Here is an 18,648-nt window from a genome sequence, read left to right on the forward strand (position 1 = left end):
TTCAAATACACAAATACCGGTGAACTGTCCTGATCTTGTAATTATTATTGGAAATATTGCCAACCCGGTAATTTATTCTTTATTTTTTTGTGTTGTTGAGACAACTACTAGCTTTGATACAGTTTGTTGACGTTTCTGTGCTTAGTTCTGCCGTTTTATATTTATGTCCATGAATCGACTAATGACAAGCTACATGTTAATGTTCGACAAAGAAAAGTTTAGTTTGAATGGATCTATATAATTAATTATATGCGTACTAATCGGTAAAATAAACATAAGTGTTCATATTCATGAAAGAAGTGCATATTCAAATACTATAAGATAAGGAACATTAAAACATTATTTATAATGTCAAATGTGATTTTATAACATTTCATTTATTCTGTTAAATTTTACTTCGATCTTTTTGTTTTCACTACACTCAAAACATTGGTGCAAATTTTGTAGTTAGATTGGTTGTTTTTCGAATTGTGTATGTACATTGGAACCGATTTAAACACATATCTAGTTAATCAATAAATAGTATTATCAATTGGCATTGCATAAGAAATCGAACATGTGAAAAACAACTTACGCATAAAATTATATTGGTCGATTTTGTAGATTATTAGTATCCGTGTAAAGTCTATTTAACTAAACGAATTGCTATTATGACTTTTAAATCAAGATTTTAACTGGTCAGAAAGTAACATGAACGAAAAAGGTATAGAAAGTGGGGTTATCTTGAAAATGCTATAACGTGTTATCGTTATTTTACTTACATTATTACGTAATGAATTAATGACAACTTGTGACCTCTTTAATTGTGTCCAACTACATTTTTGACTTTAAGCACTAAGCTATACTAACACAGTAACACATAGTATAAATATACAATTAGAAGGTTTTAATAAGAAGACTTTTTGCTGATGCCTCGGCTTAAAAATGTTTTATGGATATTTCGCAAACATTCATGTTGATAGTGTTTTAATGATTTTTTCGTCTACAATTAAAATATAATTAAGCTTTAGAGCCATTGAACGATATTTGGTCGATAAATAATAGCTAATCACAAAGTGTACCTCAATCATGGAAATGGAATGCTATAGTCCGTATAACTTGAAATATTTTAGTCATAATACTACGATAATTTAAATATCATGATTTTAAAATCTTTTATATATACATATATAAAATTATAGTTTTACCACTATATCAAATATTTAGAATTTATTATATCATATCCATGTACGGTTAAAGACGTACGTGGATATCACCTAAGACGGATAAAATAGTCTAATATATGAACATATAACATGTGTTATGAGAAGTTTTAAATAAGTGTGGAGATCATTTGAAAAGAAATTTATTTTGTAGCATTTCGGTACGTTTCTATCGGGGTTAACCGAATCAGCCGATATGATTTATCAAAAAAAAAAAGTGTAAGAATTAACTGATTACTAAAATATTTTGTGAACTTTTTATTGTATTATTTTGGCAAACAATTCCTTATACCTAGTATACTCTAACCTCATCCACCACGGTATATAACATATATTTATTGTTTTCTTGATAAAGCGAAACGTATCTTATTCACCAAGCAATTATATATGTTGTACCGATAAAAGCAAGCAATGGAGAGGAAATTTTCTAACCAAAGTTACCAAACCCTTTGGGATCACGGATCAGAATACATATATTAATTTGTAAAGAATCATACTTAGTTTAGATTACACTAAAACTATTTATAGTTTAGAGCGTTCGGTCTGACGGGGTCTCGGATGCTTCGAAATTACACTTGGCTTGTTAGATGGGGATGCCTCACCACTGTTGACTACATGACATGCATATGCTGACGTGGAGGTACCTGATTGGTTCCACCGGTTCCCACATATTTGCTGCAAAATACAAAAGTAGGGCCAGACCAATTTTTTCGTGGATGTAAATAATATGCAATTTGAGTCAATAATTCATAGAGTTTGTGTCTAATCGATGTAAACTAAATTTACCAAATGCTTTTCTTTCACACAGAGTGTCATTCTACGATTTTTCACATAAATTAAGAAATTTAAACAAATTTTATTTCTACTTCTCATTAATACACTAAATAATACCTTTTCTCTAATTAATAAACTAAAATAATGATGATAAAAAAAAGAAAATTAGTCTTTAAAAACTGCATTGAAAACACAAAACGACACTCTTTGTAAAATGAGATTAAGACTTTAGAACAACAATCTTTGTGAAACAGAGTATCTGGATACTGCTATTTTCTTTGGTTCTTAAATGAGGCAAAGCATCGTCCAATGAAATGTATTTATTTTTCTATCAAATGTTATCTCAAAAGTCATAACGGCCTGGGGATCGTCGGTGCTTGAATCTTATTTGTCAACAATCAATAATTAGGAGTATTGGAAAGAAATTATGAAATACTCGATGAGTAAAAGAGAATTTTTTTTTATAGGTAATCACTACTATAGCATTGTGTTTCTAACCAGTAAAGACATTAAAAAATTCAGAGCAAAAAAATTTGTAATCAATTTCGTTGCAGCTAAGCAACATTTATGACTTGTTTTGCGCTAAATATTAATTGATGAACCCATGAATTTCACCTAATTCTTAGACATTATGTCATGTTTATTTTGAGCATCTGACGCAATTTTTGAACACCTTTGGAATCCTAGATATATTTTCTGAGTAAAATATTATCCCTCTATATCATTTAAATGATGTTTTAGAGATATATTTTTGTTTCATTTTAAGTGATGTTTTCAATTTTCTATGTAAAAATTAAATACATATTTAATTAATACTTTTTGACCAATAATAGTTTATAGCGTATTTTCTTATTGGTTGAATTAGTTGTAAACTTGTGGTTAATAATATTTTTATGTAAATTAGGTAAATTAAATGAGATTTTAATGATTTCTTAATATGTGTACAAAAATCTTAAACAATAAACATCACTTAAAATTGAAACAGAAGGGGTACAAATTAAAAGTTACTGATATACCTTTCATTAACAAACAAAAAACTCATAAACCAAAAAGCATTTGGTCTAGTGGCACAAGCATGACCTCTCCAAAGAAATAAAAGTATGTTTTAATATATACGTGTAAACCGATCGCGATGTTTTATTAGTTTTTAGGTTTAGGTATATTTATACAAAAGTGTATTTCTTCATATAGTATTATAAAATTTGTGAGAAGAAATCGAATACACGTATGCCGAATAAGAAAAGCTAGATTGTGAAAAACGTTATGGGGCTTTTGCATTAACTCACAAGTTGGCTATCACAAGTTTTAAATTGTGGTCTTTAGAGCATCGCAGTTGTCAAACACCCACACAAAAAGAGAGAGTATCGCACGTGATTTTTTTTCCATAACTATGAGAACTTGTCTGACAATTTTCTTCTTTTGTGCTTTTGTTATATTTCTTCAATCATTACTTAATAATTAATTACTAATCGTTTTTAGTTGCCTGTAGTTTTCACATGTTGCAGTCTAGAAAACTGAAAAAGACTTCCCCCTTACTAGTCTCTACTAATTGCATACTAGTCCCTATATTTTTCACTTTTAAGTGTTTTAACCACCATCTTAGGGACTCTAAACATGGGGACCCTAAAGAAATAACCATCATCTTAAATTGTACTTAAGAAAGATATCCAAAATACATCATAATATACCAATAAAATTCGGCGTACAGGTAGAATTTGAAAGAAACAACAACGTGGGTAGATATGCACCATTTACAAAACATTCAAAATTGGTCCAATTTTTCATATACATTTAAATTGTCAATCATCATCATAACTACTAATAAGACAAATGTCATATACTAGAAAAATACATAAATCTACATACTACTAAAACGACAAATAAAAAATTCTAATCATCAAAAGGAGTTAAAAACAAGTTTTGGGGGTTCTCTTAGCAATTTTGTTTTATATATCTATTTTTATGTAATTCAGACAGCTGTAACGTAATGTCTATATATATCCTAACGGAGTTTGTGATTTGAAACACTCTTAAGAACTTTCCCAGTTTTGTTTTTTTTTTTTTTTTTTTTTTTATCGTATTAAAGCGAATTGTGTGATGGGTAAGTACAAAGTCGCCGGAAAATTTGGCCTCCGGGACATCACGGAGGCAGAGATGGAATCTTTAGCTAGCTTTTGTGAAGCTGTCTTGCCTCCTGTGCTGCCGCCGGAAGAAGTTTCCAGCGAAGGTGATAACCACCGGAACAAAGAGGCTCTCCGGTCATTTTACTCAACTTCTGGGTCTCAAACTCCTGTCCTACGCCAGGTGCACACTCTTTATCTTTATATTGATCCAGTGATCTGTTTTTTTTCTCTTCAAATGCTAAAGTTTTGACTTCTTTGTTTTTTTAAACACAAATCAAGAACGTGTGACCTAATATTAGAAGATTCGTTTTGATTTGTTTGATTATTCAAGGGATTCATTTTGATCAAGTTCCAATAAAATCCTTGTGGTTCTCTCTGTTGACCTCTATAGACCTTTTAAATAACAAAAATATCTAGTCTTTTTTTTTCTTCAACGTGAATATTATTAGTCTAGGTTTTGGCCTAAGATTAATCGCTGTTACTATTAAAAAAACCGTAGGTTTTGAGTAAAAAAGTGAAAGATTTGCTAATGGATGCAGAGCATTGAGCTGATCACTAAACGAGGGACAATAGAAGCTTATCTTGCTACTAGGCTTATATTGTTCTTGCTTGCGACTCGGCTTGGTACCTTACTCATTTGTGGAACCGAATGTTTGGTCTCGAGATGGCCTTTTGTTGAGAAATTCAGTGAGCTCTCGTTGGAGAAGAGAGAAAGAGTACTTCAGAAACAATTCAGAAATTGGTTTTTGACTCCAATTAGAGCTGCTTTTGTCTACATCAAAGTTGCATTCCTCTTCTGTTTCTTCTCCCGGGTATGTCTCAAATCCTCTGTTTTTGTACTTCAGGCCTTCTCTCAACCACATAGATTATGTTGTTCAACACACCAGTCCAAAATCCATCCAAATAATTCAAAACCGAATCGCGTGGTTTAGATTCATTTACTTTCTTTCTATATATATCCAAAATTTGAATTCAAATATAGCCAAAAAACTAGATAAACGTATTATTTTTTTTGTTGTCAAAATTAATGAAATACTTATAAGGAAAAAATCATCCAAATTCATATATACTAAAATTAGAAAATCTTAATCCTGAAAACGTACCAAACGTATTCATATCATTTTTTTGTTTTCAAAATTAAGGAATATTTATAAGGAAAAAATCATCCAAATTCATATATACTAAACTTAGAAAATCTTATACCTGAAATCGTACCAAACGTATTCATATGAGATTTTATAACTACTCCCTCTGTTCCTAATTGTTTGATGTTTTGAGGTTTTCACACATATTAAGAATTCAATCATTGTTTAATCATTTGAACATTAATTTTGATATTACATATTTTAAAATAAATATCAACCAATAGTATTCTAAGAAAGTTAATTATTTTCAATCATTACACCTTGAAGTTTACGATTTATTAATATAAATCAATAAAAATAAAGAAAAAATCTAGAAAATCAATCTTTGTGGGACAAATAACAAAAGCTATAACATCAATCTTTTAGGAACGGAGGGAGTATAATTTACTAATTTACTATACATCAAAAATTGATCCCATTATGAAAAACCTGGATCTTACTTAAGTGTGTAGCAACTAGCAAGCGATTTAACTAAATCATTTTTCAATTTGGTTATACTAAACCGATCCAAAGTTTTGAAAATCGTGAATTAGTATTTTTAATTCTATTGTAAAAAGTTAAAAACAGAGCAACTTATAGAAATGTTCAAGATTTTATGGATATGTCGTTTCTTTTGTGTAGGTGACTCCAGATGGCGAAAACCCGGCATGGGAAGCCATAGGGTATCATGTTAACCTCGATGAGAACAAACCTTCTGAAACTCGTAAGGAAAGACCTCTTGAGAAAGGGATAGTGGAGACGATGGAAGAAACAGAGCAGACTCTTCTTGAATTACTTGCTCAGAAAGGCCTAGAAGCGGACCTTGACACGGTCCATGATGCGATCAGAATCAAATGTGATGCTGTGGTGGTAGGGTCTGGTTCAGGAGGAGGTGTGGCGGCTTCTGTTCTAGCGAAATCTGGTTTAAAAGTGGTTGTTCTTGAAAAAGGAAGCTACTTTACGCCTTCCGATTATCGTCCTTTCGAAGGTCCTGGCTTGGACAAACTGTACGAAAATGGAGGGATTCTCCCGAGCGTTGATGGGAATCTTATGGTGTTGGCTGGAGCAACTGTAGGCGGTGGATCTGCTGTGAACTGGTCTGCGTGTATCAAAACGCCCAAATCGGTACTTCAAGAATGGTCAGAGGATCAAAACATACCTCTTTTCGCTACGAAAGAATATGTTTCGGCTATGGAAGTTGTATGGGAGAGGATGGGTGTCACGGATAAATGTGAAATGGAGAGTTTCCAGAATCAGGTTCTGAGAAAAGGTTGCCAAAATCTCGGGGTTAATGTCGAAAACGTGCCAAGAAACTCCTCTGAGAGTCATTACTGTGGATCTTGCGGGTATGGATGTATACAAGGAGACAAGAAAGGAAGCGACCGGACTTGGCTTGTTGACGCGGTTAGTCAAGGCGCTGTGATTCTAACGGGATGTAAAGCGGAGAGATTTATACTCGAAAAGAACAGTGGTAACGAAGGAGGCAAGAAAATGAAATGTTTGGGAGTGATGGCTAAATCTTTAAACGGAAACATAGCAAAGACGCTAAAGATCGAAGCTAAAGTAACGGTTTCAGCAGGGGGTGCTCTTTTAACACCTCCTTTGATGATCTCAAGCGGGTTGAGAAACCGACACATTGGTAAAAACCTTCACTTACACCCTGTTTTAATGGCGTGGGGTTACTTCCCGATGAAGGAATCTTCCAATTTCAAGGGAAAGTCATACGAAGGCGGGATCATAACATCAGTGAGCAAAGTGTTATCAGAAGATTCAGAAGTCAGAGCCATCATTGAGACACCAGCTCTAGGACCAGGTTCATTCTCGGTGCTATGTCCTTGGACCTCAGGGCTTGACATGAAGAAAAGAATGGCTAGATACTCAAGAACCGCGAGTCTCATAACGATAGTTAGAGACCGCGGGTCAGGAGAAGTGAAAACCGAAGGCAGAATAAGCTACGCGGTGGACAAAACCGACAGAGATAATCTCAAAGCCGGGCTAAGACAGTCGTTGAAGATACTAATAGCAGCTGGAGCAGAGGAAGTGGGAACTCACAGAAGCGACGGGCAGAGACTGATATGCAAAGGTAGCGATGAGAATTCGATCGAAGAGTTTTTAGACTCGGTGAGTACAGAGGAAGGACCAAAGGGGATGACTGAGAAATGGAACGTTTATAGCTCAGCTCATCAGATGGGAAGCTGTAGAATTGGAGAAAATGAAAAAGAAGGTGCAATAGATTTGAATGGAGAGAGTTGGGAAGCAGAGAAGTTGTTTGTGTGCGATGCAAGCGCGCTGCCTAGTGCTGTTGGTGTTAATCCTATGATCACGGTCATGTCTACGGCTTATTGTATCTCCACACGCATCGCTAAGTCCATGACCGCAGGCTTATCTCATTGAGGTAAAATAACGTATATTTTTTAGTTGTAAAGTTACATTTATGTGTAACCAACATGATATAATTCATAGTCAAAGACTCGTCGTATTGATCATGTATAGGGATTGAATCACATCTACTATATTGTAGACCGATAAAATTATAATAAAACCGGGATACTAATAAAATCCATGTCTTTGGAAACGTTATATTTGTTCACCTAATAAAATGGACTATTCAAGTTGCACTGAACTTGGAACATAAGAGCACACAAGTGGTCGGAGATTTTTGTTTGGAGATTCTCCAAGATCCACTTCTTTCAAGGATCCATCCTCTCCAACAATGTAAGCTGCATTGCGCATCATCTTCCTCTTTTTTCCTTTATCAAAAACCACTGCAACTTTCTTCTCCTCATCAGTGAAGAAACTTGCAGCCATAAACGAAAACATAGAGTAAATGCCGGTGAGTTCTCTCATATCAACTGATAAGAAGAACTTGCTGCTCCACGACACCGTGTTGGGCTCAATCTTAGTTGTCACCCAGATCTCCATCTGTAATGTATCCATATGCTGAAATAACACCGCAAGCTGCTCATCTCTAACACTAGATAATAACAGAGTATCTTCAAGATACGACTCAACCGGCAGAGGCAAACGCGGCCTAAATGTCTCTCTTGTGAAATCAAAACAGAGTAAGAAACCAATATGGTCTCCTTGGCTTGGGGTTTCTGAATACGCCTCTTCAGCAAACCAATATGTATTTCCTTTAAGAGACACCAGTCACGAAATGGCTATAATAACCTATGTTTCAGTCTCGAGTGAAATCAAGATTAATAACCCTCCATGAATCAGAGTTAAAGTCGTAGATTTTGAACTCAACAACAGTGGGGGCGTCATCGAATCAGCGCCGGCTCGAGCATTTGATAGGCCCCGGGGCAAAATCAAAAACAGGGCCCCTATTATATTAAAAAAAAACGTTTCGAGAAAAAAAAAAAAAAACCAACGTGATTATCTGAATGCCAAATGAACAATGTAAACCTGAAAAATATTAGTGACCAGTTGTTAGTGATTAGTGAGTTTCAATTTAAGACTATGAAATATTAGTTTAGAAAAAAACAGAACAAAACTCAAACAGAACATGAAAACTTACATAAATAGATTACAGATCTAGAGAACTTGAACTGAATTGACTATTGTATAAAATCGAAAACAAAATCATTCATTGTTGTGTGTTGATCCATGATTTTGCTGGGAAAGAGACTCGAGAGACAGACTCAGAGATGTGGTGGGGTGGGAAGGTGAAAAGTTTCGTAGAATGATTTTTGATGTGTGTTAAATCCTTTCTTTGTAACAGAAACAAAAAAAGAATTAGTCATAACCAATAAATCAATTAAAAATTTAGAATGGTTGGGTTAAAGAAAATTAAGATCCAATTTTGGCCCAGTAAAAAGAAAGAGAAAACTTGTCGTTATGTTTACAAAAAAATACAAAAATTATGGGCCCTTTTGATTTAAAAAAATAATTCCTACGGCAGATTATTATTTTTGTCTGTTAATGCTTACAAACAAAAAAAATTGTGGGTCCCCTTGATGTGTGGACTCCTGGTGTTGCAGTGTCTGCCCCCCCCCTAGCTAAGCCGGCACTGCATCGAATACGCATCTAATCTGTGAGAATTATTTGATGTCTCGATCCACCGGGTTTGCCCACAATACGGGTTCCAAACCACAAGCCTAGGGTTGTCTTTCAGGATGCATAACAATAAACCGTCGCAGTGAAAGACTTGCCGTACATAGATTTGATATGAAGCGTCGGGGAAAATAAGTTTACCTTCACGTTTCATGAATAATTCAACGTTGTTGTGAAGATTTATGCGCATCAAATAAACCCTAAAACCCATCATCATGACCACCGTAAACTCTCTTTTCTTTGCAGCTACTTTTGCTTGACGACCAAGGTGCTTCTTTGCAAAGCTCCTACATCTAGTTTAAGTGTTCCACTATTTGCAAGTAGATCGGAGTCTTCTTAGAGATGTCACCTCCTCCGCCATATCCCTTGGAAGATCCGAAAAATCCCTTAGAAGATTGGACATCTTCGTATTCAACGAGCAAACTATAGTTAGGTTAACCTTCTACACTTTCTTTCGCCTCTGTAAATTGATATATATAAGGAAAAAGATTCGACTACGACAGAAAAATAGAAGTAAAAAAATTGAGCAGATAGTGACAAAAGAAAGAAGCTTATTGAACATAAAATCAAATCAAAATTTACAGAAATCAATATATATATATATGAACTGGGAAGTTGAATTGTCTTGTTGGTTTTGCACTTTGGAGCGTTTAACAGTTCTAGAATCCATTAGTCCCATATTTCATATTTTTATGAATAAATGGTTAGGCAATTTCGAAAGTTTCCCAAAGGTTTTCCCCGATATGACTATATCGATGCAAATTCCGAAATGCTTCCTCTAAATCCTTGAAACTTGGTTCGAGACTTAAACCCTCCAAATTATATAACCTTCTCTTTGTTTAACCGTCTGAGTCCATGTCACGGAACGGTAGTGGTACGGTCTTCACTGCCCTAAATTGGCCGACATTGTTCAAATGCTCATTCTCCACTCTGTTATTACCAAAAGAAAGATTCATATTTAATAATATCCAAAATCAAGTCTTAACCTATAGACAAATCTCTAAACCTAGGTGAAGAGTTCTTTTTTACCTGTAAAAGTTCCAGTGGCCTCGACGAATGACTTCAAGCGACGCCAACAAGAAATCTAGCAAATGAGACTGAACAGGGCTGACTCTGAATCTCATTATTGTCTCGATCCAAGCGACTCGCAACACCAAATTCAACGCCTGAATAACAACCCAGCATTTAGTCGAAATCATAATTAACTTGTGAAACACGTTATAATTATGTGATTGGCTTACAATGGAGAAATAGTAGAAGTTCTTGTTCCGGAGAACCAAATTGTCCCTTAGCCATGGATTTTTGGATTTAGGGTTTAGAAGACCCCAATCCTTGACAAAGTCCCAGTATAACTGGTAAATGGTGGCCACAACAGAGCTCACGAGCACCACGGTTAACCACAAGTCGGTGGTTTCTCTCGCGTAGGTTATGCGGACTCCGGCAGCAACCATCGCTGACACGTATTTTCCCATGTTGATTAGGTGATCAGGGTTTGATTCGTCCCACCATCTCCTTATACACTGTAAATTAAGGTTCATAGTGTGTTAGCAGAAAGGTTTTAAGGGTCTTAATAAAAAAAAAAGAAACATAGAAAACCTAAGTGAGCTTACTTGCATGGCACGCCAGAAGTAGGGTGAGAAAGAAATTAAGTAAGCAAGTTCTCTATAGATTCTTCCGTTTTTGCAGGTATTGTATTCGTGTGTTTTGAAGCTTTGAGCCAAGAAGTAACACCCAGTTGACTCAAGGTGTCTCAGCAATGGAATCTGAATAGAACACGATTAACGGGTTAATTATCGTCTAAATTATATGTCGCTACCATCTATTTGAAGTTGTAGAAGTTAAATTACCTGGCTAGTAAGTTGATCGGCCATGAAGAAATCAACCATCAAAACCTATTCCGTACAACACCCATAAAAACAAAATCACTTTCTGCGGATTGCTTGTGCTGAAAGTAACCATATCATTCCAATATAAACATATTAATTAGTACCTTGTAGAAAGGTGAGCACACAATGTTCCTCAAGATTCGAATGAAGCAAAATCTTGTTGGACGGTAGAATGTGTCAAAGGGGCAAATCAATACACAAATGAAGATCTGTCGCATGCACAACAAAAACAAAAACAAAAATCAGCGTTTTGAAACTGCGATTGTAGTTGAAACGTGCCATATGATTTGTTAAACTAAGTAGCTTGATTTACCAGGAGAAGGATGCCTGGGATGGTATCGACTTGACTGGCTGAGAAACCTCCGGCTCGGAGGAGGAGGTGGATGACCATAGCTGCCACGACTGAGGTCATGAACGTGGTTCCCATCAGAAACGCGTCTCGGTAACGCAACGCAGTGTTTGGTGCAAACTCGAATATAAAGGTGTAGTTTATCCTTGTGTTCTTCCACATGAACAGATTGCATCCGTACATGAACATGTGTAGACTCAACAACGCAAAAACGCTGCGTTTTCCAAAGAAAAAAAAAACAAAATTATCAGAACAATTAATAAACATCTTTTTACTATTTTATTCACCTCTATATATATATGTTGCAAATAATAAAATTATTCGTTAACCATTATTGATTTATGAATTCTATATACCTAGGTGCACCAAAAAAAAAAGAATTATATATACCTGAAGACAGGATAAACAGTCTCCATATAAGAGACTTGTGCACTAGAAGTAAAGATTCCAGAAAGATGTGCTAGTATTATGTAAATACTAAACAACGAGATGAAGCAACCCGTAAATAATCCTGCAGAATTTCAATTTGTTAAACTTCTTGGTGAATTACTTTCTTGAAAATAAATAATAAAACCATAAAAGGGTTAAAATAGAGAAAGTAAAATAAGTACCAACAAAGAAAGTGACCATGTGAGAATCTTTGGTCTGGTGGGGTTTTAAGAATTTCATGGCCTTTTTCCTGTCGTTGTTGGCAAAGTGCTTTGTGAATATGGACTCCACTTCGTCCATCAGTCTTACCACCTTTTTATTTTAATCAACCATCAATCTTTTTTAATCTTTTTATTCATAGCATTAGACAACTTAATATAGTTATTTATTATTACCTTATCAGAGCTGATAAATTGCGATCTCTTTACGACTTTGAGATACGTTGATGATGCATTCTGACCAGCAACCTGATGATTCATATATCAAAGATTCATCATTAACCACTATGATTATCTTTTTCATTGGTTTATCACCGAAAGTATTATCTATAGCCACTTTACCTTATCGAATTTCTTCATTATTTTTGTAAAAGCTATCATATTCAACGAGCTGCCAAAAGAAAGCAAATCAAGAATTAGAAATCATAGGATAATCACTAAATAAAATTTATGATAAAAACAAACCAAAAAAAGAAACAAAGTTACCTATAAGTCTTTAACAAGCCAAGACCTCTATAGAGCTCAACAAAAGCACTTCGTATCATCTTCTCAGCGCATTGAATCTTTTTCCGGTTGATGAAATCTCCTCCACCACCTCTTGGGTTGTTGACGAGCTCCTCCCACAGAACAGACGTGGCGGTGGCTATGGATCTTGCAGCGCCTCCTTCGGCTCCGGCCACAGCGTCGGGAATGTCGACGCGGAGAGACATTTTGGGTTTGCCTCCTTTTGTTTTGCTCCTCGTTGCAGAGTTTATAAAACTCACACCGTTCCTCTCTAATGCCTCTATGATTTCGTCTGTTCTTGATGTTTCACTTTGTATCTCACTTAGGTCTCCTGGAGACCCTGAACAATAGGAAAAGAAATTACAAAATGATTATATATTTTGTTACTAATAACAAAAGACACAAGATCAAAAGAGAAGAAAGAAAAAAAAAAATATGTCGACCTAGTCATCTATTGTCGGTCTATTTTTATTTTCATACTCACAAACATTTTGTTTGTTTGTTAGTAGAATCGATTTGTGTTCTCATGTTCTTGTCGGCCATTGAATATATATGTTGATATAATAAAATCTCTAAAATCTAAAATTCTTTCTTTCAAATATATGCAGCTTCGAGTTTTGCATCCACATGCAAAAGATTTGTAAGCTTAACAAATCTTGTCATTTCAGTAGTAGAATTTCTATTGTGTGTGATAGCATCAAAACATATGAATTTTTACTTGAATTATTTTAAAAACGCAAAATCGTAAATTGTGCTATATATAACTATTAAATAACCTACTTTTCTTTTTACTAGCCGCACTACGTAAACGGCCTCTAGCCTCTAGGACATGCACTTTTGTGGTTTCTAATGGGTGCAGGCCACGTCATATCTCAGATATATTTTTATGGTTAGCTTTTAAGAGTCTATGTCAAAATGTATAATTTACTAAAAGACCCTCAATCTGACCTAACTTGTATTAAAAGCATTGATAAGAAGAAGACTAACCTGCAGAGAAATCAGAGTTTCGAGCAGAAGATGAGAAGGAGCGATGTGAATTCGAGCCAGACAAGTTTCTCTTCTTCCGATCACTTAAGATCTGTTTGAGTTCTGCAAGTATCTCTAACTGTTTCTTCAGAATCTCTCCTCTTCCCAAAAACTCTGTTTCTTTGGCCTTGTGAAACTGATTCACTTTGTTTAGTTCTTCATCCAATCTTGCGAAAAACACCTTAACCTAAAGTACCATTAACAAAAGCATCCAAATACTTAATATCAAACATTTATAACTTTTAGTGGAAGAAAAAAGTAGTCTAAATTTGACCATCTTCATTAGGATTTAGGAAGTGGGTGTTGTGCAATTTAGGCTAGCAATAAAACCACTATCTCTATGTGCTATGTTTATTTAATTTCCTGCCCTTAATTAAAGCTTACGAAAAAGGAATTCGTAATAGTGATACTGATGATGATATCAATAAAGTCAAATAAATGCACCAAATAATAGGTCCTTATTTCGAGTTTATATAAGAAAAAGAGTTTTAATATGGCTAGTTATATAGAATCCGAATAATATATCAATATTTAAGTTTCAGCTTTATATAAAAATAATAAAGAGATGTAATTATATACCTCGTCTTCTTCGGAAAACAACTGAACAAGTTCAGTTTGGTAGATCTCATCGACGTCATCCCCATTTTCTGAGCTATTTCTTCTTCTCCTTACCTGTTAATTCTCGAAAAATAAACTCCATATTAAAATTTCATATTATTTTTCAACAATTTCATTTAATTCAACAAACCATATAAACATCATATTTATTTATTTTGATATTTTTTCTTATACGTGTCATTGAATTGTATGTTTTCAGGGGTGGTGACTTGTGAGTTTGTTATGTCTTTATATAATTTTTTCCGTCACGATGGTTTCGTGAGATATCACAATCCTCACAACCGTTTCCGCATCTTGGCTTTCGTGAGATTATGAAGAAAAACAAACCTTGTTTTGGAATTAGTGATACCAAAATCTAAGATGTAGAGTAATAGGGTGTAATAAGTAAGCATTTATTTTCCGCAAAATTATATATTTTTGCAGATTTCAGGGTTAGTTGATTTATAGGATTTTTCTTAATTAAGGAAACCGGTAGGTAACCTAGGTTAAGATATGAGCTATATGGTCTAAATCATGTGTATAATGATTGTTTTCCTCAACAGAAATACTTAGATATGTAAATATTGCATATTTAATCCACACACAAAAATTACCAACTTGCTCTACAAGACTTAACATATTAGAATTTCTACCAAATCATATCAAATATGTAATATTTACATATCTCATTAATAAAATTTTGAAAAGCAAATAAAATATTTCAAGAAAATAGAAAAACAAGGAAAAGGCAGATTTCTCATGTAATACTAGACAAAGCAGAAATAACCGGTACTTCTGACGCGTAAGCAATTACAAAAGACGTAAGCAGACACGAAACTCAATAGAAACAATCATAGGACCAAAAAAGATGCTAAAATAAATTAAGTTAATAACAAAACCATTACACTACGTTCTCTTAAAATTTATATTCCGAATTTGCCAAGCTAAATAGATGAGCAAACGCAAATACACGGTCTCTAATGGTATCAATGTTCAAACTTCTTAAAATACATTTAGACTTATAAACAGGTTACAAAAGTTACACGGAATTTTAAACTAATCAGACAAACCGACAGAATAATCAAGCATGTTTTTCTTGAGACAAAACTAAAAGTAGGTGATTGATTAAATAATTAATTACCTGGAGAATCTCTGGTTTTTCTGAGTTGGAAAATAGTTTATCGGAGAAGGTCCGGGCCAATTTGCGAACCGGGTCGAAAAGTGATCGACCAAAATCGGAGTGTTGAGCAATGGGATAATGAGAAGCCGGTTTTGGTTTACGAGAGGTTTTGATTTTCTTGATTTGTTTCTTTAGTAGACAATAGTTAACAAAGGCCTCTTTCCACTCCGGTATGAGTTGTGCCTCTAGCTCCTTCGAGAACTTCACCATCGTCACATATAATCTCTTCCGTTTTGATTAATGTTAATAGTGACTTGGAAGAAATTATAATGTGAGAAAGGAGAAAAAGAGAGAGAGAGGGAGAGGTTAATGTTAAGAGAGGCATTAAGAGGGAAAGAAGAAAGTTTGTATATATAGAGAGAAAGACGTGTAGAGAAGGTGAATTTAGTTTCTTTTTTTTTGGTTGGTCACTAACTATTTAATGGAAATAAAATCTTTTTAACACACATGGGAAGGTGAATTTTAACTTTTTGATGCGATTTGTTAAAAGTAAAGTAATTCAAATGGGAAAATTGAAACTTTTGTTTTTTTATATTAAATTGCTTGGCCATTATGCGAGCTTAATTACACTCACTTATATTGGTAGATTTGAATATAACGCACTCATTAGTATTGGTGTGAGTAGTGCAACTCGTCACGAATCCCACACACAAACACACTTCTATTGCATTCAACAAGGATAATATTAAAATTTATCTTGCATTCATTCTTTTCCAAAAATAGTATATTTTAAATCCATTATACATACAGTCTCCATATATATCATGAACCGTGATGTAATATTACGTGTAAGTTGTAACTAGTAGTAGTTCTTTACAAAAAAAAAAAGTGTAACACAATAACCAACTATTTTATACTTCGATAGCTTTGTTATGTTAAGCGAGACCATATTTAGTTTCGTTTTTATTGCATGCATTTGATCACTAAAATTGTAACACACACACACACACACACACACACACACACATATATATATATATATATATATATATATATATATATATATAAAAGATTAATATGATTTTCGATTGAATAACTTCTTAACAAATATGTAAATATTCCTATTGCATTCAAAACCATACACTAGAAGTTAACACTTGTTTGCGATTTCTTAATAATTGGTTTTTAATAAAGTATTTAATAAATTATTTTTCATATTATAAAAGATAAATATCTTCACTTCAATTTTTCATCGAATATTTTTTGTCAATCTTAAGCACAATTGTTTTACACAAGAAAACAACGTTTATAACTAAATGATGTTAAACATTTCTATCATTTGTGATTAATTTAATTTTAAGCAAAAAAAATTATTTAATTTCAATAATTGATTTGAAAGCAAAGTATTTTCATGACTCAATTACAGATTTTGCCATTTTTTAAATAGTTTGTGGATTTTGGCACTTTTTAGACTTCGAAAAAATGATTTAACATGCGTTTTACTCGTTATGTTTGGATTTAGTTGGTTTCATTTGTTCTTAGGGTTTAGTATTTGGTATAAAAAACGTATTTTTGCAAAAAAAAAATCATAAATACGTATATTTCTAAGTGTCGAAAAATAGCAGAATCCGTAAACTATTCAAAAAATGGTATTTTCGTAAGATTTTTCAAAAAAGTGGCATTTTAGACAAGAATCCCTATTTTCATTTCATACGGCGTCTCTTTTAGGTGCATAGTGAAAATAATATCTGCTTATCATATATATGGCCAGTTTGCGATGAAAAAAATCTATTTTGAAAGTGATGCAAACTAATATAGATCATTTGTATCAATTTAATAAACTCATGATATCAAATAAATTAACAATAGCATCAACTATTGTAATTATATATTTTGTATCAATTATCAGTAATTAATTAAAAATAGTGTCATTTTTTCTAATACAATTTAATTGATGCAACATTTTTTGTAGTGCAAATTGGTGATTGATTTTTCCATTTTCAGATGTGTTAGCGTCATATAGTTTTTACCAAAGCATATATGTTCAGTATGATTTATTGAAATGACGAAACTTCATGACAACTCTGATACAACTAGTGGAACTTATAGATAAGAAAAATGTGGGAGTCCGAGCTTAGAAGACTGATGAAACTAGACTCGAGAAGAACTCATTCGTATTGCTGGTTAGAAATCAAAATGTAAAAAATAAAAAAAGAGAAAATATTGAAACATGAAGTTAGAAACAAAAAAGTAACATGCAATTTTTGTTCGACGGTACTATATTTCCGATGGATATCTATATTATCGTAAATATGTCAGAAATCAGTTGAAAATTTCCAACGAAATTAGATCAGTCGGGATTCCGTCGGAATCAGCTATATATACTTGGACATAGAATTATAGATCTTGGAGAAAAAAGAAAAAGAAAATTTTATTACCATAGTTTCTGTACTTGTCTTAACATTGGGAAACTGAAACAAATGTCTAAAATTAACATGTGTAATTTTTAAGTTATGGCGGGAATATAAGTTGAAGTGACTGAATTTCAAACAAATTGCATGTTTTTTTCCCTATTATTTAAAAACACATTTGGATTCAGAGAAACTAAGAATGATAACTTTTGTTCTGAATCTCAAAGTTTATGGTCTTTCTCACTCGAAAGGAAAGTTGATATAAGAATAATAATAGAGGGTAAAACTGAAAGACTTTTCGTCATTTACGTTATTATTTTTTTTTCGTTACTTACGTTAAAACGTTTAAATTTAAAGAAAATTTAGGTGAAAACCTGGTTTAACTAAAAATTTGAATTATGTAAATATTTAAAGGTAAAAATAGTAAACTGAGTGTCGTGATCGAATAGCTGTGAGAGACTGTACAACTCGTGGAAGCGTATGTGGAACAGAAAAATAGACAAACATGATCTTTGCTTCTTTGTTGAGTCAATAATGTATATCGTAATGGGATAGTTCATAAGAACTAGAGATTACAAGAACCACTAGTTACTTTTTTTTTTTGAGGATTAATAACTATCAGAAAAAAACAAATAATCAGCAAACTAATTTTCAATGAGAAGACATAGGATTAAGAAAAATGATTACAAAGAAAAAGTAATGATGGCCCTTGGAGTTTCTCTTAGGATGGCAATTGTTTCTGATCATGCATACATCACCACTTTAGTGGTAATGCCAAATATAATTTACGAAAAAACGATTTTCTTTTGATTCCTTTTTCCCAAAACAC

At 33.4% G+C, this 18,648-nt stretch overlaps 3 protein-coding genes across 4 annotated transcripts; 1 reads left to right on the top strand and 2 right to left on the bottom strand.

Annotated features, from left to right (window-relative positions):
• Nucleotides 1–4,009: 4,009 nt before the first annotated feature.
• On the top strand, nt 4,010–7,777 carry LOC9321631 (long-chain-alcohol oxidase FAO3). 2 transcript variants are annotated; one of them, XM_021032003.1, is made up of 3 exons: nt 4,010–4,280; nt 4,639–4,911; nt 5,866–7,777. In XM_021032003.1, exons 1-3 carry the CDS (start codon nt 4,074–4,076, stop codon nt 7,615–7,617), a joined length of 2,232 nt encoding a protein of 743 aa, XP_020887662.1. In that variant the 5' UTR covers nt 4,010–4,073; the 3' UTR covers nt 7,618–7,777. The 2 variants fall into 2 exon arrangements, with proteins under 2 accessions (XP_020887662.1, XP_020887663.1); XM_021032004.1 differs by having other exon boundaries at nt 4,200–4,280; nt 4,599–4,911.
• Nucleotides 7,778–7,827: 50 nt separating this feature from the next.
• Nucleotides 7,828–9,809, bottom strand: LOC9319498 (putative F-box protein At3g24580). Its single transcript, XM_021031116.1, is given in 4 exon segments — nt 7,828–8,370; nt 8,372–8,467; nt 8,598–8,631; nt 9,237–9,809. Coding segments are annotated over 4 exon segments (1,119 nt in total). The 5' UTR covers nt 9,683–9,809.
• A 116-nt stretch (nt 9,810–9,925) lies between these two features.
• On the bottom strand, nt 9,926–15,797 carry LOC110230064 (phosphate transporter PHO1). Its single transcript, XM_021032002.1, has 15 exons — nt 15,430–15,797; nt 14,271–14,363; nt 13,653–13,878; nt 12,648–13,005; nt 12,504–12,552; nt 12,339–12,410; nt 12,126–12,255; nt 11,905–12,025; nt 11,479–11,728; nt 11,270–11,374; nt 11,127–11,171; nt 10,890–11,042; nt 10,521–10,799; nt 10,309–10,445; nt 9,926–10,209 (listed from the first exon to the last, which is right to left on the bottom strand). The coding sequence occupies exons 1-15, from the start codon at nt 15,676–15,678 to the stop codon at nt 10,119–10,121; spliced, it is 2,358 nt and encodes a 785-aa protein (XP_020887661.1). The 5' UTR covers nt 15,679–15,797; the 3' UTR covers nt 9,926–10,118.
• Nucleotides 15,798–18,648: the final 2,851 nt, after the last annotated feature.

Source organism: Arabidopsis lyrata (assembly GCF_000004255.2).
Source record: "Arabidopsis lyrata subsp. lyrata unplaced genomic scaffold ARALYscaffold_3, whole genome shotgun sequence".
Taxonomy (NCBI): domain Eukaryota; kingdom Viridiplantae; phylum Streptophyta; class Magnoliopsida; order Brassicales; family Brassicaceae; genus Arabidopsis; species Arabidopsis lyrata.